The sequence below is a fragment of the Falco peregrinus genome, chromosome 6 (assembly GCF_023634155.1).
Source record: "Falco peregrinus isolate bFalPer1 chromosome 6, bFalPer1.pri, whole genome shotgun sequence".
In the NCBI taxonomy this organism is placed as follows: Eukaryota; Metazoa; Chordata; class Aves; order Falconiformes; family Falconidae; genus Falco; species Falco peregrinus.
Window position 1 is genome coordinate 84,233,936 of NC_073726.1, and position 22,949 is coordinate 84,256,884.

General features: G+C 45.2%; 2 protein-coding genes across 6 annotated transcripts; one reads left to right on the plus strand and one right to left on the minus strand.

The window, feature by feature from the left end:
• Positions 1–6,203: 6,203 nt before the first annotated feature.
• On the minus strand, positions 6,204–16,907 carry LOC106112323 (C-type lectin domain family 2 member L-like). 4 transcript variants are annotated; one of them, XM_055808128.1, is made up of 6 exons: positions 16,632–16,892; positions 14,948–15,116; positions 14,070–14,144; positions 11,900–12,051; positions 9,683–9,783; positions 6,204–8,778 (listed from the first exon to the last, which is right to left on the minus strand). In XM_055808128.1, the coding sequence occupies exons 2-6, from the start codon at positions 15,087–15,089 to the stop codon at positions 8,673–8,675; spliced, it is 576 nt and encodes a 191-aa protein (XP_055664103.1). In that variant the 5' UTR covers positions 15,090–15,116; positions 16,632–16,892; the 3' UTR covers positions 6,204–8,672. The 4 variants fall into 4 exon arrangements, 3 of the variants coding, with proteins under 3 accessions (XP_055664103.1, XP_013152498.2, XP_055664101.1); XM_013297044.3 differs by having other exon boundaries at positions 9,683–9,786; positions 16,723–16,887; XM_055808126.1 differs by having other exon boundaries at positions 9,683–9,786; positions 16,632–16,887.
• Positions 16,908–16,969: 62 nt separating this feature from the next.
• On the plus strand, positions 16,970–22,363 carry LOC106112324 (C-type lectin domain family 2 member L-like). Of its 2 annotated transcripts, XM_055808125.1 has the most exons (6): positions 16,970–17,338; positions 17,656–17,745; positions 18,499–18,653; positions 20,219–20,322; positions 20,683–20,756; positions 21,236–22,363. In XM_055808125.1, exons 1-6 carry the CDS (start codon positions 17,116–17,118, stop codon positions 21,277–21,279), a joined length of 690 nt encoding a protein of 229 aa, XP_055664100.1. In that variant the 5' UTR covers positions 16,970–17,115; the 3' UTR covers positions 21,280–22,363. The 2 variants fall into 2 exon arrangements, with proteins under 2 accessions (XP_055664100.1, XP_055664099.1); XM_055808124.1 differs by lacking the exon at positions 20,683–20,756.
• The last annotated feature ends 586 nt before the right edge of the window (positions 22,364–22,949 follow it).

Here is a 22,949-nt window from a genome sequence, read left to right on the forward strand (position 1 = left end):
AAAGAAAGAAGCCTCAGCACCTGAGCAAAGCTTCTTCAGGTCTAGATTTGGACAAAGTGCAAGCAGGATGGATAGATGTTTCTCACATTTTCCTCATCAGACTACACATTTTCTTTGTGACTATGTTGGGAACTAAGAACAGACCCCCTGTGGTAGCTGGGCTGCCAGGATTTGTGAATAGCCTGAAGCCCAAAGCAGACTTGGTGTGTCCACACTGGGCAAGTGAGCTCAGGTCACCTACACTGCCCGGTTCTGCTCTGTGGTAGATTACCTCACGGTCTTTCTGTGGGAAGCATGTTTGAGATGACAATGTCATGTGATAGGAAGGACAGGGAAGACACAAAGGTGCAGCTATGAAAGGGACACTCAGCCCTGGAGTAAGAGGCACAGCTGAGGTTTTTTTTTCTTTTGGAGCAGCTGGTCTTTGCCTTGAGCAAGGAAGCAGCATATCACAGCACTATCAAACCTACCCAGCTGCAACAGGGCTTTTACCATCCCATACCAGGTTAACTTCTATAAGTAGTTCCCGTGCCTTGCCCCAGCACGGCCACCAATCCCCCACAAAGTTTCAAAAGTTCATCTACTGCCCATGCTGTTTCTTCATCCTCTTCAGGCCAGTCCACCCTGCTTCTCACCTCTACTGCATCCAGATTCTCTCTTCATCCAGTGCTTCTCTTCCAGCCAGCCTCTCCTCATCCAGGCCCCCTTCTTCTCCCAGGGCTCCTCCTTGTCTCTCCTACATTTGGGGCACAGGCTCTTATCCCTCTGCTTCTTTTAGATCTCTCTTTACCCCATGCTCCTCCTCCTTACCCCTCAGAGCTAATTAACTACTTAGCAGGAACCAGCCACAGCTGCACATTATCCACACCAGCCAACCCACCGCCCCTGAAGCCAGCCCACAGCTGTATATTATCAATGTTAATTAACCCAGCTTCATCCCTCTATAATTCCTCTACAGCAGCACAGATAGTAAATTTAAAGCACAGTGCAGGGGAACTGAGGGAAGCTCTGCCACAGTGTTCACTTTGGTGGCCTTCTATAGCTATATCTCAGACCAGTAGATGTTGGCTTGTATCCTAAACAGTGTGGCAGCAGGACCAGTGCAGTGACAGTCCCCCTGTACTCGGCACTGGTAAGTCTGCAACTCAAATCCTGTGTCCGGTTTTGGGCCCCTCACTGAAAAAGGGACGTTGAGGTGCTGGAGTGTGTCCAGAGACAGGCAACGGAGCTGGTGAAGGGTCTGGAGCACAAGTCTTCTTATGAGGAGCAGCTGAGGGAACTGGGGGTGTTTAGTCTGAGGAAGAGGAGGCTCAGGGGAGACCTTATTGTTCTCTACAACTACCTGAAAGGAGGCTGTAAGCAGGTGGGTGTTGGTCTCTTCTCCCAGATAACAAGCAACAGGACAAAATAAAAAGGTCCTCAAGCTGGGCCAGGGGAGGTTTGGCTTGGATATTAGGAAAAATCTCTTCGCCAAAAGGGTGGTCAAACATTGGAACAGGCTGCCCAGGGATGTGGTGGAATCACCATCCCTGAAGCTACTTAAAAAAACACCTAGATGTGGTGCTTAGAGACATGGTTTAGTGGTGGACTTGGCAGTCCCAGGTTAACGGTTGGACTTCATGATCTCAAAGATCTTTTCCAACCTAAATGGTGCTATGATTCTATTTGGCAATGCTGGGAAGAGGTGGTGATCACAAGCTCTGCTGTCACTTTGAGTAAATCCTTTTGACATCATATTTTGATGTCCTGCCTCCAAGTTCTAGATGCAATAATATTCCGTGAAGTCATTGATGTCTCCCATAAACTACAAAAATGCTACAAAAATCCTGAATCACAAGATTCAAAGTTTCTGGTTACACAACTGGTGGATGCCTTTTGCAATGTTCAGGCTTTATGTCTGAGAAATCTCTTTACATGCCTAAAAGCAGCTATGGTTTTAGCAGATCTGAGTGGTTTGCTATCACTCAGATGCATTGGGAAAATAAACTCATGTAACTCTGAAATGTAATAACATTTACTTTTGTAACTATTTAAATGGTGCTGCGAACATTGTTACAGTGCAACATGTAATAAAACCACGTTTCTCAAAATTCCACTTCAAAACACATTTCACGTAAATGAAGATCAAAATTCCTGTAAGTAGCATTGACATCGTGCAAAGAAGCAGGAAGCTACCTAGAGATTTTATGATACAGTTCAAAGGACAGTAAAGGTGCTTTAATAGAATGCAGATGCTCTCATACAGTCAGAACAAAAAACAAAAGCAAACAAATTTTGCAAATCTTTCAAATTACTGGTTTCCAGAGCAGCTCTTATCGGGTTACAGATGCTATTGTAGCCTTGTGTTCACAACTTCAGAACTGTTCTTGTCTGCTAGCACTATGATCACGAGCAGATCTGTTCATGTCAGGAAAAAACTGGAGGCTGACACCCTCTTTTTCCATAAACCCCTTACCCTGCCCTTGGCTTGCTTCTGCAACTTCCATCTTCATTTTGCCTTCTGCAAAGCAGCCTGGAGTGATGTGTTATGTTTCCTAAGCAACATCTTGTAAAGCTGTTTTGTCCCGGGAAATAGGTCCACATTTAGCAGCCTTGCTCTTATAGGTGGATGACTTTAAGAAAAACAGCGCAAAAAAAGTCTGAGGAAGCCTTTAGGTGACCTTATTTGAGCTACCAGCAAATACCACTGTGGTTTCAGCGACCGTTAAGTCCCCGAGTAATAAGAAAATGGTTGCTGCAGGAAGCGCGGGCAGTTTCCATTCTCTCCTTGCCAGGGCTGAGACGAGCACCACCTGTCACATCCACTGCCTTCCAGCGGCATCAGGGCTGGCTGGAAGATGCATTGGTACAGTCAGAGGTGAAGCCTTGGGAGCTGGGGTTAGAGATGTCTATAGTCTTGATAAATTACCCATCTATTCTCTCTTTTTTTTTTTTTTTTCATTCTTTCCATTTGCAGTACCTACCATGTCACAGTCAGCACAGGTTCTTTAACCTGCGGTGTATTTCCAGCTGGTGCTTTCTTCATTAAAGCAGGAATCCCTGCCAAGGGGGTTGGAAGTTGGAGAACCAGACCCCAGGCAGAGTTCTCCTATGTGTGTCTGTTCCTGCACTAAATGGGATGCCCCCCTTCAGGGCACTGCCAGGGGTCTCTCCAGGGAGCCCCAGGGCAGGAATCCCTGCCACGGGGGTTGGAAGTTGGAGAACTAGACCCCAGGCAGAGTTCTCCTATGTGTGTCTGTTCCTGCACTAAATGGGATGCCCCCCTTCAGGGCACTGCCAGGGGTCTCTCCAGGGAGCCCCAGGGCTATTGGGGTCAACAAGGGAAGGCAGAAAGGTCTCTGTGGGTGTAAATACCCCACAGCTGTGACACAGAGCGGGGGAGCTATGGACATGCACTCCTGCAGCTGCTTTTGTCAGAGCCCTGCCCCAGCAGCCACCACATCATCGTGCAATGCAATGGGACAGCCTAGCTGTCTGGTGGCCGTGGTGCTGCACAGGAGACAGTTTCTACTTCACCACCTCTTTTTCTCCTCTCTGAATGACAGGGACTGAGTCCTGGAGACCTGCCTTGTCAGGAGGGCTATGATGTTCACCCTGTTCAGGTTTGAGAACATCAAACCTCAGAAGCTGGGTGCAGCATTGCTGGGTGCTACAGTCACTGCAGTGTCTGAACCCCAAAACCTCTAGGTCTGGTGGATCCCTATAACCATGCTTTCTAGAGAGTTTTCAGTTCAGCTAGCAGAACCAGGATTATTGCATTTAACATGAGCAGATGAACTAAATGTAGTGGTTGCTATCAGGATGGCAGTGAGACAGGACAGTTTTTCAGAAAGTGGGAGCTCATCAGACATAGATGCTACAATAAAGCTACATTATCTTAACATCTGAAATGCCAGAAAAAAAGGCATGTAGTCTAATTTTTATGTCTACGCTTCCTCTAGAAGTAGTAGTGAGAAGCCAGACCTTCCAAGGACCCAGTATCCCATGCTAAATACATGGGATTAATTTTCTCTCAGAACCACCCAAATTTTAGGTGGCTAAGCAGGGCAGCTGCTCACCCTCTACCAGTGCAAAATCCATTGCTATATGCCATAGTAGGTCCCACTCTGTTCCCATTCCTGTTTCGTAACTCTGCCTCCAGCTGACTCCTTTGTCCCCTTTCCCTGGTCAGGGTGTCCCTGCTGCTCCTCACACTTCAGAGCCCACTGAACCACAGGGTGGCACCGATGGTTTCACGGAGGGGTCTGTGTACATCACTTCAATCTCCCTGATGAAGACCATTTCTCTTCAGCTCAGGCTCAGCTCCATATGCACAGATTGTACAGGACGTTCACCTCCATGGCTTCAGCCTCCTTGGCCCTAATGGGCTTTCCCAGGGGTGTGGATTATGGGAAAATGACCGAGATGTCATTTTCCCTTTTATTAATGCAAGAAAAGTCAAGCCCATCTAATGCCACAAGAAAACCAAGATGACTGTATTTCATTAGCTTCCCAGTCACCTCAACATACAGAGAAAATTAAACGTCACCATTCATTACTTTTTCCTCATGTCTGCTCTGTTTTCCCTGATTTTCGTTTATAACTGCAGTAAGTCAACAAGAGTACTGCACTGGCAAGTCCTTTGAATGAGCCTATGACTGAACGTCAAGGCTGTAACCATAGGGCCTCTATCTCCATTCCCACTGTTTCTTTTACCTGGACATGGAAGGAAATAGATCTAAAAGTTGTTCTCTGTCCTCTTCAAGGAGAAAGTAGCTGCTACTACAGGCTACTTCTGACCTGTTGGCTGGTTGGACCGCACTGCATAAGCCAATGCTTTTCCTTCCCTCTTCCCACCACTCACGTTGCTAATGTCTCCTCTCATCTCCAAAATATAATACCTCACTTCCTACTTTCCAGAAGCACTTTTCTGCCTTCACACTTGCTGGTCTTGAGGTTCTGGTAAGGCAGACTAGAGAAAGCGCAGGAACGGAAATTTAAAACACAGCTATGATACAAATTATAAGGTAGGATATAGAATATACAGGCTTCAGAACAGAGGAATAGAATACACCTTAAGAACCTTGGATACTGAAGTATTTATCTCTGTTTTCTTCCCCAGTCCAAGTATTGATACTTTTCTGGAAGTGCTTTTACTTCCATTTGGTACCCAGAATTTATAATTCACATGGTGATCATAGCCTCCTTCTGGGGACAGAGGCATTTCTTTCCTGGAAACTGGTCTCAAGCAGCACATCACTTTTGATTCTGGCTGAAATAAACTTATTCAGTGAGCTGCTTTAACCTGAAAAATTGGTGGTTTTGGGAAGTGCCAGTGATTTTGCAGTGGATCGTGCTCTCTGTTCATCTGCCTGTAACTGTTGGAAGCAGAATTTCTTTCGGTTACTCTGGATTCGTATACTCCCACTGCAGTACTACTCTTTCTAATGACAATACTGTACCCGCTGTTTAAGGATGCTGCAGAATGTATGTTGCAGAGATTCCTCTTTCCCCAAATAGAAGAGGATCTAGAATTTTGGAAAGGCAGAATTCAAATGTGGGCAAAAAACCCTAAGATCTTGATGTCCAACGGCCTCTGAATAGAAATGATTTGGAGACTAAAGCCTTAATTTGAATGACTGCTGGCTTTGAGATTGGCACGTCTCTGAAGTGTCTTCCATTTTTTAGGTTTACCGTGCATGGCTGGAAAATAGCTGAAACTGGGATACTTGCAAGAAAGGAAGGATCTTTTTAATGAGTCCTTATGCAACTTACAAATGAACCTATGAGAAAAATTACAGTTCTGCTGAACTTGAAGCAATCACACATGACTAGACATTTAGGCCTTCCCCCCCCTGTTCAGAAATGTCTGAATCAGTTCTTGCGATGCTTGTTTATTTAACACAGGCTTGCGTGAGCGTGTCACTGTTGCTCTATCAGTCACCCTTGGACTCCCTCCCTTTGCAGCTTTCTGTGTACATGTATTGTGTGTCCTCAGCACCTGGTCCTGAACACTACTTTCAGAAGAACCAGTTGAAGGAGAGTGTCTGTGTGCAATTATCACTGATGGGCATGCCAGTTGCTTGTGCTGCCTGAAAGCTGCTTATCTCAAGTCAAACCTTTCCTTTAACAATAAAAATGATCCCTGTGAACTGCCAACACGGAGAAGGCCTTTGGTAACAGAAAACAGCTTAGTGCAGCCTCGACAAACACAAAACAAAATCTGGATTTGTACGGAAATTCCATTTATTCAAGACAGTTCTTGGTTACCTTTTTCTCTCAGGATCCCATAGTCAAGTTTTACAACAGTGAAAAGCCCCAAACTGTCCTACGCCTCCTATTCCACCTCCCCTCTCCAACAGCCCCTTTCCAGAAACTCAGTCCAGGAGCTTCCCACATTGCAAGTACTTTGAATTGTTGATACAATTCAATACAATTGAATAATTGCTCATTACATTCCTCTTAGTATTCCATTTGTAGCAAAATATTCCGAGTTATGACAGGTAGCAGCTTTTGAAATGCAGAGTACGAGTTCTGACTTCATTTGCACCAGTTTTCAAGGGATAACCTTAGTGCAGGTGGCTCTGGAAGCACCCGGGTGTGAAACTGGCATCAGTGGAACCTGATTCAGGATTAGCATCTCTACACACAGCACCCCAAAAAGTAATTCAGTGACACACCCTGCCACCTTCAGCACCATTATATAATGCTCTTTTTACAGGAATTTCTTACCAGGCTGCCACATCATTCACAGCTGGACTTGAAGACCGTAAGACCATTCCAACCTAAATGCTTCTATGATTCCATGACTAACATCATTAGCAGGCAAGATGTGAGAGGCAGAGAAACATACAACCCTCTGCTGACGTACCTTCAGTAACCAGCCAACTGAAGGCTCCAACAGAACTTCTGGCAGATGTTGCCGAGGCAAGTGAAGTTACCGCCCCCAATTATGGGCTCTACCCTTCTGCTGGAGGTTTCTGCAACACAGCACAACTGAGAGAAGATAATGTAGACTCTTCACACGCCCCCCAGGAATGCAGCAGCCGAGGGCTTGTGCTGACAATGCCTAAGAAGCTTCAGCAAAGGGACACTAGCAAATGGTAAACAGAGCAAGGTCTTAAAAAGATCGGTCAGGATGAGTTTGGTGCAATGCTCTGGGTGATGCTCTGTGTTGAGAAAGGGATGTAATTAGAAAAGGTTCCACTGATGATGTTAAAGGAATGTCCTCTGAATAATTAGAAAAGATATGGTGGGCACCTGAAGGAGATAAGGAGACCATGAGTCAGGAAATCATTGAACAGAGAAAGTTGAAAGGTTTACTCCACCTAGATCCTGTCTATTATGAATAGAATGATTAGATGTCACGATCAAATGAATATGTATGTAAAGATGTTGTAACCTCTCACAAAAACTTTTCACTGAAAACTTTGGAGCTAGTTTGTCTTGTGCTAGTGTAGTGTAGTTAGTGTAGTGGAATGAAGCTGGGTTAATCAGCATTGATAACATACAGCTGTGGCGGGTTGGCCCATGTGGATAAGGTACAGCTGTGGCTGCTTAAGCAAAGTGGTTGAGAGCCAATGAAGAGAGAGCAGCCGGGGAAGAAGCAAGAGGAGAGAGAACACAGGCCCTGGATGAGGTGGCAGCAGAGGGACTGTATGAAGGGTATGCTGGTATGAGGTGGTGAAAGACCTTGTTGCAGCTGGATGGTTTTGAGAGTGCTGCAACAGGCTAGTTCCCCAATGCTGCATGAAATAAATACCTCTGCTGCTCAAAGACAAAATTAGTCTCTGAGCAGTTACTCTGCCCGTTTTGGCACCAATGGTGGTGGCTCTCATGTCCCAGTCTGCTACAGCTGTCTGCTTAGAACCTTTTTTTCCTGCACTTTGTGTGTAAACACTGCAGTCTCCAGCGTCAGGAGATTTTGGGCACGTAGTGCTTGCAGGGGGTACAAAAAAACCCTGAATATGCCTTTTTCCTCAGTATTGTGCACTAGACTGGTCACAAATAACCCCGCTGCATTGGGGTGGGGGTGCTTTTGGCTTTTTTGCACAAGCTCAAATTTTAGCATGGACAAACCTGGTAAATATTAATTTGAAAGCCCTCACAAAAAAAGGCAGCATACGAAAGACTTTGTAGCCGCTTCCTTTGGTAAATATGGAACTTCTCATCATTCAGACATAGGAAGTGTTGACAGCAACGATGGCCACGGACCGGCATGGGTGCAAACTGAGGACATTAGCTTCATTAAAAGAACACAATTTCAACTGAAAGTCTTTCTATATAAGCATGCATAAGTCTATGCAGATAGTGATACAGCATAAAGTTCAGCAAAGTATAAAACACGTTTCCAGAGAATCAGAGGTGTCCTGGCTGGCTGGTGTCTCTGGCTGCTGTGTATCCCCAAGGCCACGTTCTAAGAGGAAGCAGGATACGAAAGAGATCCTTACTTATCAGAAGATTAGCAACAATCCCACTCAACCCTGAGCTTTGTCAGCCAGCACTGGTAAATATTGTAGGTGATCTGTAAACTGGACTAGCACACTCCTGTCCTAGGAAAGGCCACCTAGAAGCACGTTTTGGAAGCTCGGACAAATCCTCTTCTCTCCGATTTAGGCTGATGGTCTGAGACAGCATAGGTGCAGCACGTGTACCATCACTAGGCTGTATCAATGGATAGTTAAGTCATCGCTTTAGGGAAGCCTGACGCAGATGAAGTACCTAGGCAAAGAGCATGCTGACGTAGAAATAACGGAGTCATACAAGTAGGCACAGTCGGAGTGATTCTGTATATGGAACCTGAAAAAACACAGAAGAAAACAGCCAGTTTCTACTACCGAGTCAAATATTTTAGCCTGCGCTAAAACAAAAGCTCTGCTGAAGTAGTTCCCAGTTGATTTTGGTCCCTTGCAATATGGTCCCTTGCTGCAAAAAGCAAGGCGAGTGACAAGTCATGTTAGAAAAGCCTGTTTAGCTCATGCAGTGTTACATGAATCTCTGTTTCTATGAGCAGTCCATAGCAGGTATCATACAATAACAGGAGGAAAGACAAAACACAGCTCATGATATATCCTGCCTAGAATTACTGAGGTCATAAACAGTCTGGTGACAAAGACAAGGGGAACTGCTGTTTGATGAGCCTGACACAGAGCTGTTGTAGTCCACACATTCTCTAACGTAAATGGGGAAATCTGGGTTGTCTACAGGTTGTGACAAACTTACTGAAGCAGACAGGATTTTTCTTACAAAGCTGCTTAACCCATCTGAAGATGATTACTCCCTCATACCTGTCACTTCATCCTCTTTCATCCCTAAAAAATGTATGCATATTTGCTAGATACTGTGTATTTCAGGAAGACAAGCACAAAGGATCACAATGGAAACCAAAAATTCTGAAGATCTGAAAAACAACTGAGAAGTCTATATTATGTACTGAAAAATATGTATAAATTAAGGTAAATAGGGATGTTCAATAACTTTATCTTGATGTGCTGAGCTACCAAAAAAAACCCCTTTTGAATCAGGGACTTCCCTACACTGGTGCTGTTGGGAGTCAGATCGACAATAACTGCAAAAAGTTAATTTGCAAAGTCACAGTTATAAATCACAGGAAAAAGAAAAATCCTGATAAAAATAACATTATGCTGTAAACCCTAATACTACATTTGCTTAAGTACGTATTAAACAATCACAAGGAACTTACTTGTCCATCTCCAAGGCAATACCGTTCTCCCAGTAGTATCTTTCACCTATCTTGCGCAACCCAATCCAGGCCTCTTCAAATTTCAAAAGCTTAGTGAAAGCCTGCTTTAAAAAAAAAGGCATTTTTTATTTTTGTCATCATGAAGTCTCACAATGAGAAGCAAATTCTTCCTGTGAGTTTTGAGGAGGACTAGTTCATCACTTTGTCATCTAGAACACTCCCATAAGCATTTCGCTGAGAGTTAAGAGCCTAATTCTGCCTTTAAATTGACCATTACAGTATAAACTTCAGTTAAGTTACTCAGTTCTATACCCTAGAAAATTACTACTGCTCACTACATGCAAAAATACCCCCCCACCATGTATTAGTTGTCTATATATGTTTATCAACCTCTATATATGCAGCTTGGTCTAAATAGGCTGGTACGTACATGTGTTTCTTGCCTTTCAGATGGGCCTGTGGGAACGCCTCTCCTTCCCAATTAGTGTTTTAAGTAACTTACTTTTAAAGGTTTACTATCTGTGGATTTACAGATAAAGAATAAAAGACAGTTCACTGCTCCAGAAGCCTGCAACTTATATCAAACACAGCAAAGAATGATGGAGGACAACAGGAACAGCACTTGCAATGGGTTAATATTACAGAACTCCCTGCAACAAGCTATCTATCATTAGACTCAGTGAACTTAAAAATTAGGTAAATATTAGTTGTCAGTCTGGACTCTAATGGATGTGGAAAGAGTGCACCGTTATGCGCTTCCACTCTCCTCTAGCAATTGCAATTCAATACAGTTCAGAAGAAACTGCCTCAGGAGGGTCCCAGTGCCATTTCTGTAGTTTTTGGTGTATCTTCTTCTGATACGGCTCATGCTATCCAGCGCTGGAGACCAGACAACACATACCATAGAGCACTGATCTGGCCCAGTAAGCCAATGTCAGTGTTCCTGTGCTTTTCTTTCATAAGTTGTGTTTACAGTTTGTAGCTGTAAGCTTTTTAAGCAGCAGTTTAAATAACACCAATTTCTGCCTAGCCGGTTATCAGCTGTGTATCACAGGCACTGAATTAGAAGTGAAGCTTTTAGATGTGTAAGGAAGAGAGGCATTTACAAATTTGCTAAGAGGTGATCGCTCACAGAGCAGCAATGCAGAACGGGCTTGTTGAAAGACGACGATCTGTCAAATGTGGTTGGAATTACTGTAGAAGAAAGGGGCCTCACGATGGGATAAAATGAGAGACCACGTTCAGTAAGGGACTCATACATGAAGAAAGAGCTAGGCCCTGCACCCTTCTCATTGTTGAAATTCTTATTGGTGCAAAAATATTTATTAGCTCAAGTAAAATTCAGATGCGACTTAATCTGTGTAACTTCACTAAGGTTTCCTCCATTTCCGTACCTGCTACACCACTAGTATGTACCAGCCAACCGGAAAAGTAGCCTTTTGACCTCTATTCAACAATCACAGTAACAAGAAAGCTCAAACATCAATTTATCTAAAAACTAACTTTTTGATGAAAGTAATTTCTCATTGACAATACTCGAAAGGCAGCAGATCTCCAAAAGCACACTACAGTTTTAGTAGCATGCAGTAGCAAGATGACACTAGCACTCACAGACTCAGTGCAACTTGGTCCACAATACAGGCAAATCAAAATATTTTTTAAAACTTAACAGCATGAGAAAATGTTAAAACCAGCTTCAGAAGAGGTATATTCCCACCACTGGTATAAGCATGTGTCTCTAAGAGACATTACGGCGTATCTAAAAAAAGAAGCAAGCATATAAAGACGGGTAATTTCCACTATACTGAGAAACGGTTTTAAATGTTCAGTTTCTTATAGAAACCAAAGTATCCATTTATTTGTCTGTACTGGATGTCGGACAGACTCATACCTGCTTTGAAGGTGAAGGTCCATAGGACAGAAAAGTAAAACTAGGCAAACTCTTCATAACACAAGAGCTTTTCATAGTCGCTCAAGTCAAATGCAGGCACCAAGCAGTGCTGAGTGTTTAGGCACTGCTGCTGCACCTGCTGCAGTCAGCTAGCCGCTTACAGTAACAAAGCAGTACTTCCCACTACCTGAATTCACACAGCTTACTTATTTTACAAAGACTTACAGGATAAGCATTGCATGCCAAAAAAAAAAAAAGCTTTGTCAAGGAAAGAGGGAGATACAGAAGTTGTAGTCTGTATTGTTGTTGGGTTCTTGCCTCATTACCATTTCATCCGGGCTTTCAAAAACAGCTAGCGAGGATCCATGCTCAGTACAGAAGGTCTGACTAGATGTCCAGTTTTTTTGCTCCTCTGGGAAGAAATAACATTTCTCTCTGTAACCTATCCAGTCCCTGGGGCACATCCCAGGTTTTGCACCTACAAAGGCAAAGAGAGAACAAAATTTCTACCTGTTAAGATATTAGCATTCATTAGCATAATTCAACCTAAAATGTAGATTTTTCTGAAAGCAAATGCCACACTAGATGCCAGAAAAGAAGCCAAAGGAAGGGCAAGGGTCCTAAACTTCCCTGCCTTCCAGGCACTGTCTTCAGCTGAGAAACGTTAGGAGTTGGGGGATACAGCCTAATCCTAATGATTACAATCAGTAGAAAGTGTAGGGTTTGGAAAACACTCCTGAATTTCGGGGAATCAGAGGTATTGATAATTGACAATTTATACTTGACACATTTTAAAGCTGACAATAGGGTAATCAACCTCACACGGTTAATTTATTGATCAAATTAATTTTAAGAAATGAAGTTGTCTGAACATCTAAGACTGGTGAGGTATTTCATGAAGAAAAGTTGCTCAGATTTTGCATCAGACCTTAAGCATTTGACAGATCTATGTGAAGGTAAGTAAATCAGGTGTTGATATGATGCTAATGAAAATTGTCTGTTAATGAAGAGGTGAAAGTTATTACCACTTTGGAAATAATGGTTTGGAGAATGGTTCATTGGAGTTGTTCAACAGCGCGTTTTGATGCCCTCTCCATCTTCTTTCTGTCACAGCTCTGTAGGGCTGACAGGATTCACTGGCATGTTTTGTTTCGGTGACGTTTAATTTCTTGCAATGAAGATAATCAATTTCCATTTACTTTGGTTTCTATTTTCCAGACAAAAATAACCTGCCCCGATTGTTACTGAATGGTTACAGTGACCTTCTCTGTGCAGCATGGTGTCTTTTATCATACACCCAGGCTCATGCAGTGTATAAAGCGTATTTCCCCGAGTCATCCTGCTGGGATTGAATTCAGACCTTCTGCACCCAAAGGGCAACTATCCACTGCTTAACCCTGGAGATGGCCAATACTGAAATGAAAGTGACTGGCTGTTACACGAGTAGAGAGGCTTACAGAAAGTGAATTGCTCTCTTCTTTTCTGATCAATTACATGTAGCAAAGAGAGTAGCTGGAGACCCCTTAGCAAATCACCTGTGAGCACTGCCCTCAACCCCTGAAAGAAAGTGTGACTGATTCCATTTAAGTAAAAGCCTAAAAAAGCAAAGAAAAATCAACAGGGACAGATGTCACCATCATCCTCCACCCGCTTCCATGTATGTGCAGAGGACCTCACTACTACACCCATGTTGCAGGGGGCAGCCCACAGATATATTTAATGCAGAGATTCAAGAGCTCCCTTGCAGACGAGGCTGTGGAGGCTGCATTGAGATACTCATGCACGCCGTGACTTGGATACCTCAGGTAGTACCGCAGGCAGCACAGCCTTTGCTCCTACAGAAGGGTTCTGCACAGGACAGCAAGTGCACATCTGGCCTCTACTGTGCCAGCGGGAGGTAGGGCTGACTTCTTAAAGCTACAGCATGTAACACAAATGAATTTTTTAAAAAGAAAGAGGCAGAACGATCCCCAAAGACTATTTGTGAAGAAGATGAGGCAACTGCTATTACCTAGTCGTCTGCCAAGTGTGACAATAAAGGAGCCCTCAAGCCCACATATATGAGCAGCCCACACAATAAGCTTGGAATCTATGTCTGAAGATGTGATGTCAGCTTTAGTGCATGCACTAGCTGGTATAATCAGCTAAGTTTCTGGTGACAAGCACAGGCAAGACATGCGTACACCACGGCCAGGCAAGAAACTACACTCTTATGACCAGTAACAATGCAGGGAAAAGAAACAGTTTACCACTGTATCATCTGGATTTTATCTGCAGGGAGAATCCTCTCTCCTTTTGTATTCTGCCTGGAGGCGTGGAGGTTATTCCATCTTATACCAACATCAAAACAACTGAAATAGTGATGGAAGTCCCAGGTTTTGTCACGCTGCAGGCACTGCAGAGTACTAGTTATCAGTGTGTTTGACTGCTGTGATCCTGGACCAGTCAGCAGTCAGAGGAAATCTCTCTCATATGGAAGATGTTCCAAAAGCTTACCAGATGGAAGTCTGCATTTAGTGATGAAGGAAAGCACCAGCACCAGCAGAACAGCTACAACAACTAGCAGAAAAACTGGCAACAGACAGAAAAAAAGAATCATTAAAGGTTTTGTATATATGAGCATTTAGGCTCAGTCTGTATTTCAGTATTAAATGAGACAGCAGCAGGATAACCGTTCATTTAAACTCCAAGTATGTAAATCAAAGCACTGTTAAAGTCAACCAAGGCACCCTGAATTGACATTTATGTACCGGACAGTTTGATAAAATGATCAGCTATCAACTAAGTCACTTTTTTATTTGTATACAACCTAAAGTTTTCCACAGATGTGCAGATCCCTGTACAGCAAATTTAAGTCTTCCAGTCCCAAGTTTATCACCTCCTCTATGTTCTGCAAACCATTTAGCAAGAACCTCTCAGGAGGCTGAGAACTCGCAGGTCACGCTAACTCCAATCAAGCTACACCCACATTTGGAAAACAGGATTCTCACACAATTCACACATTAAAAGTTAATGTTTGTAGCATGGCTGCAGTCTTGAATCAAATGTCTTTTTTCTTTGTCACAAGCAGTCCTTCATGCACAAGTTTCAGTGCAGATGTGCAAGCTCATCTGTTGCAAACTACTTTCTCTAATGAGGCTTGGCTTCACTTTCTACATCTTGTCCAGGAGTATTTCATACAGACATTACTACATGGGAAAATGTCCTTTTTTACACAAAAGGATCAAACATGAACAGTTGACATCAACTGTTCTGATCAAACAGAACAGTAATCTTAATTTTTGTGACCACAGCTTTGACCAGAAGTAAACTCCCAGGGACCTGAAACTAGACTTGGAACTAGACTTCAGGCTTCCTGCAGGAAGCTGTCTTACCACACACGCAATATTTGTGCTTCTTGAACCACTCTTCAAAGCATCTCCTTGTCCTCCACACGCATGAACTAGCTTCCACGCCTTGACTGGCATCTTGTTTGGCATTACTGGATTTTGCATCCTCCAGAAATGCTTGTGTCATCTGGGCGATCTCAGTGTCCACCTACAGCTGGGAAACAAAAAAGAAGCTATGTTTAATGAGTTCTTCCCCTGCTGTCCATAGATGAGTGGAAACAGTAGAAATCCCAAAGCTGCCTTAGTCATTGCCTGTACCTGAGGGGATGAGGGCAGGGTGGACGGAGAAATGAGAAAACAAATCGAAAATGAGGAGCTTGTGCACCACATCTGAGGCCCACCAAAAGGAGAAGGTGGGCCTCAGATACACTGTACATACCCTCCTCCCCAGGGAGGGGAGTAATGGGGAGTGAGGACTGCAACAGAACAAAGGGAAGGACAGAGCAGAGGCGAACAGTGTGACAGGGAAGGGATGGGGCATATCAAGGCAGGAGGGAAAGGCCACAAAGCACAGAGCTTTCAACTTCACCACTACCTAGCTTAAAGTAGTTTCATCTGCATGTGAAAAGCTAGGGCAACCTCCCAGGCAAGACTGAACCTGGTCTGCAGAGGGAAGGTCACTGTACCCTTTTGTGCTCGCTCCAGGGAGTGATGTTTTCCTCAGTTTTTCTGAAATCCCACTTTCAATCACATAAATTTAACAGGAAGAAGTCACCCAGAGAAGAACACGCAGCTATAAACATGACTGCATCAGTGCAAAACCATCAATTCATCTTCATGAATTAGGTTATAAAGATCATAATGATGGGGGGGGCGGGGGGAACCAAAAACCTCTTTAAAGGTTGTAAACCTCAAAAGCCTCTTTGGAGGCTTCGACATCTTTACTTTCACTACTGTTATTATTATTTATCTTAATTAGCGTATGCCTAAGAGGTCGCTTCAACTCCACAAATTCGTAACTGTAATTTGATGCCTAATTCCTAAGAATCAGCTTCCACTTGCGCTCGGTCCGTCCTACAGGAAGAGAAAGAAACTAAGGCTTGGAATTCCATCCCCAGCCAGCTGCTCTTCCCCCAGCGCCTCTGCCGACCGCCCCGAGCACATCCCCAGGGCGCCTCGTCCGTCTCGCTGCCCGGACAGCCCCGGCCGGCCGCGCAGGCGCGTTCGCCCTGACGCTGCAGCGGGCTGGCGCCGGGGGGGGGCTCACAGGCGGGACAACGCCCACCGAGCCGCCACGGCTTTCCGCGGGGCGCAGCGAGGCGGCCGGGGGGGCGTCGGGCGAGCCACCCCCACCCCCCCCAAAACGCTGCTTGAAGGCAGAGGCTCCGCGGCCTGGCGTCTGGGAGGCCGTTAAACTTAAAAACTAACGGCTGCAACTTCTCAGTGAGCCACAAAGCACCACACTGACTGTCCGCGACTAAGTTTCGCCCCCAGGCCGCGGGCACCCCGGCCCCACCCGCCCCGCACGGGTACATCGCCCCCCCCTCGGCCCCACCGGCCCGAGCCGCCGCGGGAGCCGGCCCGCCCCTTCCCCGGCGCTGCGAACGGGGTCTCCGCCTGCCGGCCGCCGCCCCGTGGGCACGGAGGTGCCGCCGCAGCCCGACCCGTTGCGGCTGCCGCGCCCGCCGACCCCTTCCCCGCCGCGCGGCCCCGCCCGCCCCCTACTCACGCCGGCGGGAAGCGAGGAGCCCGTTGACCCCTGCGATGACCGTGGCCGGTGAATAGCGAATGCTGTGCCGCTTATCTAAAGGGTGACGCACCTGTGTTTAGTTAAAAGTCGGGAAATGTCCAGGGACCCTTATTGCCGCATGGCGGATGCGCACGCGGCCAAGTCCTTGGGTCGGTTGTCGCTAGATGGGACGTTTCGTCTCAGATTCCCGTTGCACGTGCAACGTAGCGAAGATGGAGGCTTTAAACATGACGCCAAGGGACGGAGCCTGCGCAGAGACCACGCCCCAGGGACATTGCGCAGGCGCGAGATGTGTCAATGATCTCTCAGAATTGTAGCGAATATGTAAATGATTTCCCGGACAAATAACGGATAGCTATGAGTAAAGCAGGGACTGAAAAGACCCCTCGGCGTGCAAGACTTTGGTGAAGCGATCCCCCGTGCACCCAGCGCTGCCGAATAAAGACACCCTCCGCTCGCTCGGATGTTGGTGACGGATTCTTTCATCCCCCGGCGAGAGGCGCCGCTCGGCCCTACTGGCGCAGCGATGCGCTGCGGCGGCTGCGGCGCCTCCGACCCGCTGCTGCCCCGGTTGCCGCCTGGCGACGGCTGCCCCGCGGCCTGCAGCTCGGCGGGGCTGGCGGCGGCGATACGGAAGGAACAGCCGCTCGGGACAGCGGCAGCCCCCCGGCGGCAGGACTGGCCGGGTGAGCCGGGCGCGACGGGACGGCGGCTGCGAGCGTGGCCGGGAGGAGCGGGGCGGGCTGGGCGGGCTGGGCGCGGAGCCCCCCGCCTGCCCTGCTCCGGGCGGGCGCCTCGGGGGCTGCTTCTGGGGGATCCGGTAGCTTCATCCCTCTGCTGACCTGGGGGGTTTTAAGTGCTGGAGCCCAGCTGTACGCGGGGGTCTCGGGGTAACCTTAACGGACATCGTGCATCTATCTCTGCATGGGTTGTTTTTTTGACCGGACTCTTCTGTTTCTTACACGTGCTTTACTCCCTAACGTGCACTTCTTTCGCTTTTTAGATACATGCGTACCGCTCTCTTTTTGGAGAACAGTTGCAGGAACTGTCATCGTTGTTTCTGTGATTCTGCTGTGCATGAGGGTTACCTTAAGTGAGTGCGTCTATTTGTATAAAAAACAAGCCCTGGAAATAGAAATTCAGTGCTGCTCGCCGTCACTATGCGCTCATTGTTGCCGCGATCTTTCAGCGTTCCTGTCAGGGCCACTCCCGTCCGTTACGGCCCCCTAGAAAAGGAAATTGAAACTAATTGCACGACAGTTTGTTCTTGGGCAGTTGTTCCCGATAGCATTAAACTGACTTTAATTTTTCAGTTTTGCAGCAGGATTTCATTGTACTGCAGCACAGCAAAATGCTGATGCGTGACAGAGTTCAGCAGGCAGTACTGGCTTCTTGACCTGGCTCTGGCCTGTTATTTTTAGAGCTGAGTATATTGAGCTGCCCCCTGTTTAGGGTTACATTTTAGGGGCTTCAGGGTAGGTAACTAGTGTCTAGGTTTGTACTCTGTCAAAGACAGCCTTCTGCCCTGCTGTGCCCACCCCTGACGTCTCCAGTGTAGCTGGAGCTTTGCACTTGCTCCTGTCGGAGGCTGTTTGCTGGCACATGCCCAGCATGGGATCAGGGATTACTGCACCCACATAAGCTGGGTATCACTGGAGAAAACTGAAGACTGAGCACAATCCTTCAGTTGCATTATGTTCACGCACCTCCTGCTTAATTCAGTGCAAGTCACAGATATTTTTAAGCTAGAGGAAGCAGGTCTAGAATGTGTAAACTTGTATACAATTGTATTTTAAATAGGTAACGATGAGTAAATAACATTATTTTCGTTTCTTCGTTTGAACAGAAGGTCCACAGCTGGAGACGTGCCCTGATGACTGGCTGTACTACCAGAAGAAGTGTTACTATCATTCAGAAGCTGTAGCAAGTTGGAATTCCAGTCAGAAGTCCTGCTCTCGCTATGGCGCTTTCCTTGCAGTGATTGACAGCCACCAAGAGTTGGTAAGGTGTCCAGCATTCAGTGTTATGTCTGTTGCCCTAACAGCTTCTGTAACTCCATCACTTGTTCCCTTGCATAGCTTGAAACCCAGCATATATATGTGTGCCAGACTGCTTTGCCACCAGTCGGTACAACCTACGGACTTTTTTCAGTGCGATGTGGTCTGTTCACTAAAATCCACTGAGAAATTCTGCTGCTACCTTAGAATGCATTGCAGAAATTTAAAAGGCAAACAATGTATAAATGTAAAGTCAAGTCTGAAAGAATATAAAAATGGAGTTGTGACTCCACATTACTAATAAAGGAGGATTTAAATTTAACTGGCAGTTTACGTGTCCATTTGAAGTCAGGCAATTTCACCTGTTCTCTCCTCTCATATCCTCTTAATGTTCATTCCTTCTCCAGGTACCCAAAAGTACAGTCAACAGCAATTTCCACACTAAATACAGCTCTAAACTAATTTTGAGCTTACAGACCACTAGTGGACATTAATGTGTTTTATCTTCTCGATAACCCTTTAAGTACACACTTCTTTAAAAAGGTGCTTTCATTAGCATAACAAATGGTTTAGTGGCCCACTAGGGAACAGAAATGTGCTGTTGGTTCAGTGCAAAGTAGCCAATCCCTCTGTTTCCACAAAAGGCGGAGACTGGCTGTAGTTATACGATGCAGGGACCCATGGTATTGAAAATACCTGCTTTGTGCAGTAGGTTCTACCTGTGGGTTTTTGTTGTTTTCAAACCATTTTTTTTACTATGTTCTTTAAGTCTTCTCTGGTGTCCTACCAATTCAGGGTGTTCTTTATGGCTGAGGAAAACAAAAGAAAATAGCACTATAGCAAATGTGTTTTCAGAGACGAATATAGGATCGTAAGGAAAGAATAGAGAAAGACTTCGTTTTATTCGTACTGCAGACAGTAAACTGTGTATGTGCCCTTGAATGCCCTGGAGTTTGGGTTTAGGTAGTCCCAACTGACATTATGGTCACAAATATAGGGAACAGGAAAACAGAATGAACTCACACACTTTAGAATACAACTAGTGTCAAGAGTGAAAGTGCGAAAATTGGGAAGTTGAGGGATTTTAAATGTGTGACTTGATTTTGATGGAGACATGACATCCAAGGAATTATGGTGACATAAGAGTCAAGGCAACCTGTGCTACATCAGGCATTGTGTCCCTGCTAAATATACGTCCTTGTACTGAAATGCCATTCTCATGGTGATACAGTGAAACCATTGTACTGGCTGGCTGTTGTGTAAGTATGGTATTTCTGGTGACATATGTGGATGTTTTTAATTACAGGGTGGGGCAGGGTATAAGTGGATGGTCAGTAACACTCCGCATGACTACCAGCTAAATAGCTGGGACCTCATTGACTATTAGTAATGGATCTAGGGATTCCTTTAGTATTTCATCTCATTAAATTTAGCAGTAAAACCTCAGTGACCTGTGAAAAAAAATAGTCCACCACTGTGTATTCTGTGATGCAGTTTTTATATAAGAAGCTATATAATCATAAAAAAAAAATCTAATAGCCATGTCATTTTATTCTGTATTTTGTCTAGAACTTTATAATGTACCGACTGCGTGTAACAGACTTCTGGATTGGGCTGCGCAGGAAAGGAGGCAAATTCTTCTGGGCGAATGGAGAGTCATTTGATACAAAGTTGTGAGTTTTCTTTCAAATTTACTATGTGGGAGGAGAGTCAGTAGCTTTTTTGTCCAAGTAAAAAAGTTATTCTGTGTTACTATTCTACTGTCGATAAACCGGCATATCTTACCAAATGAGGGCTGTCCTATGGCTGTAAAAATGCTAATAGTATGCTATAAAACTAAGTTATGTCCCCATAGAAGTGGAGAAGGGGCATCATTGCCTGCTTTTTCTTGTGTTTGCGTAGCAGCTGTTTGGTTGTGCCTAGAGTAACTTGTTTTCGTGCAGTGGAGTGGATAACATTTGCCTTATTAGGAAGAATTACCAACATTAGATATTGTAAATTGTTTGAATTCCCTTGCCCTGTTGGTCTTGCAGGATTGATTCAACACTCAGCCAGCACAGACAGGGCTTCTTAAGACCAACTGAGGTGCTCGGGACCACGTTGCAAGGTCACTGGGCTGGAGGGTTGTGTCTCAGAAGGCATTGCTTTTGCCCACTTTGTATCCCGGAGATTGGCTCTCTTTGCAGAGACTCAGCAAAATCAGTGGGAAGTGGTGGCCGGGCCCCAGTCTGGCCTGGAGTACTGCTGCCATGGGTCCCGCAGGGATCCTCACTCTCTCCTGCTCAGGAGAATCGTGCCTTTTGTACTTACAACACATTGCAGACTGTGAAGTACAAGTACCTGTGGTGCATCTCTGTGGGGATCAAAGCAGCTTACTTTAATAGAAGCTGAATCAGAGCATCACGATGTCTTCCATGTGCACCTGAATTCTCATCCTTCCAATGAGAAGTGAGGCTCATTTTTAATAGTTCTGTGCTTCATTCTCCACCGTCTTAAAGACACCGTTTTACAAAGAATAAGAAATAAGTCTTCTAATTTTTAGACCAGAGTTCTGCTCTAATTTTTATTTTTCTCTTGGCTTTTTAGATTTCATGTCAATACAACAAATGACGGAAACTGTGTCTGTATAGATTCACCCTTCATCTCTACGAGAAGGTGCTCCTCGCTCAGGGACTCGCTTTGCACCATTGATCTGTTTAATGCCTAGACAAACTCTTAACAGGGAACAGCTGGCTGTGCAAATACAGAGCCTTTCTCTACAAGAAGTCGGAATTCAGAATATTGAAAGTTCATCATTTCAGAAAACGGACGTCTGGTTGCTGTAGGAGGTCCATGAGGGCAAGAGGTGCTGTGGCAAGGATCATACCTAAACTTCTCCAGGAGAAGCATACAGGGAGTAATAGTGACTCCATGTGAAAGAGGCAATTAGTTAAGAAGTGGCAGTACCGAGAGGAAACAAAGATACAATGGCTGTGGCAAAGAACAAAAGTTGCATCTTGGTAATACAGTTTCATTGTTGAAACTACTGAAGAACACAGCAATGTATACTTTCATTGAGAACTCTCCACTTAATAAATGATAATAATCATGATATCTAATTATCACTTAAATAATGCAAAGCCTTATTTTTTAAAGCAGCTAAAAGCATTGTTGGATGGACATGAAGGTCTTACTGAAAACACAGTTCATAGTGAACGCAGTGATGTTTTATCTGGTCCTCTGGAGCTCTGTAAATCTTTTTCTGAGAACTTCCAGTTTGTCTTTGTGGTAACTGTGTGAAATTTCATAAGGTGTTTTGACTTCCCTCCCCTTCTTTTCCCATGGGTGCGGGAGGGGGCCTGGAAATCAGGACCGTAGGTGGCAATCAGTTAGCTGAGGGGAATGTGCTCGAGCTTGTAGGTCATGAACCCTGGGAGGACAAGGAGTGTGAACAGATAACAATTAACAGGATGAGTGGGAACAGGTAACAATTAACAGGATGAGTCCTGCCGAGGGAGGATAGGGGAGTGAGAGGGAGGAAGGGATGGGCCAAGGAGAGGTAACACTTTGCTGTTAATTGATGACTGTAAACACTTACTTAAAGTGTCCTTTGTTTGTAGTTAACCACCAATCAGGGGTTGCCTAGTATGTAATGGAATCACTCTGTTTAAAGCGCGCAGCTTCTGAAAACATATAAACTCGTGGTTGTGTACGATAAATCGACATTTGCTTGCATCAAGCAGCGTCCCAGCTCTCCATCGCAGCTCATGGGGTTTTCAAATGTGATTGGTCTCATAGAATCATTGAGGTTGGAAAGAACTTTGAGATCATCAGGTCCAGCCATTAACCAAGGACTGTATGTGATATCCAAGGATATAAGCGTGAGCTTTGTAAGCCACAAAGGCAGATAATAACTACATCTTCTAGCAAATGGCACTGGTCTTACAAGTCATATAGAGTGGAGCAGATTACACGTACTTATTCTCTATCACTCTGGCCTGATCTGGAAACATGACTGCCACTACCCAAAACTTCCCTGAATATGTGACTGTCATTTTGGGAGAGCTGAGGAAGTCAACTGCATTTAGAAGGGGAGAGACATGATACGTCGCATGGAAGGTGTTCTAGGGCACCTTAAAGTGAGGTGCTGTGGTGTTTATCTGTTTGCTTGCGCGGGGGGGAAAAAAAGGCTTTTATTGACTCCAGCACCGCTGTTTTATCGAGTGACTTGTGTGGGCAAGGATAGTTTTAACAGTCCATGGGAGGACCCTGGATTAATCTGTTTAAATTCTTGGTATGGTGTCCTGAAAATGGGTAGTGA

Coding starts and splice junctions, on each gene's coding strand:
- LOC106112323 (XM_013297044.3), bottom strand. CDS start 15,089: ATGACACAAGCATTTCTGGAGGATGCAAAATCCAGTAATGCCAAACAA. Junction 14,145..14,947: donor GCACAAATATTGCGTGTGTG/GTAAGACAGCTT, acceptor GTCTGTTGCCAG/TTTTTCTGCTAGTTGTTGTA. Junction 12,052..14,069: donor TAAATGCAGACTTCCATCTG/GTAAGCTTTTGG, acceptor TTGCCTTTGTAG/GTGCAAAACCTGGGATGTGC.
- LOC106112324 (XM_055808124.1), top strand. CDS start 17,116: ATGTTGGTGACGGATTCTTTCATCCCCCGGCGAGAGGCGCCGCTCGGC. Junction 18,654..20,218: donor TTGACAGCCACCAAGAGTTG/GTAAGGTGTCCA, acceptor TATTTTGTCTAG/AACTTTATAATGTACCGACT. Junction 20,323..21,235: donor GAGTCATTTGATACAAAGTT/GTGAGTTTTCTT, acceptor TTGGCTTTTTAG/ATTTCATGTCAATACAACAA.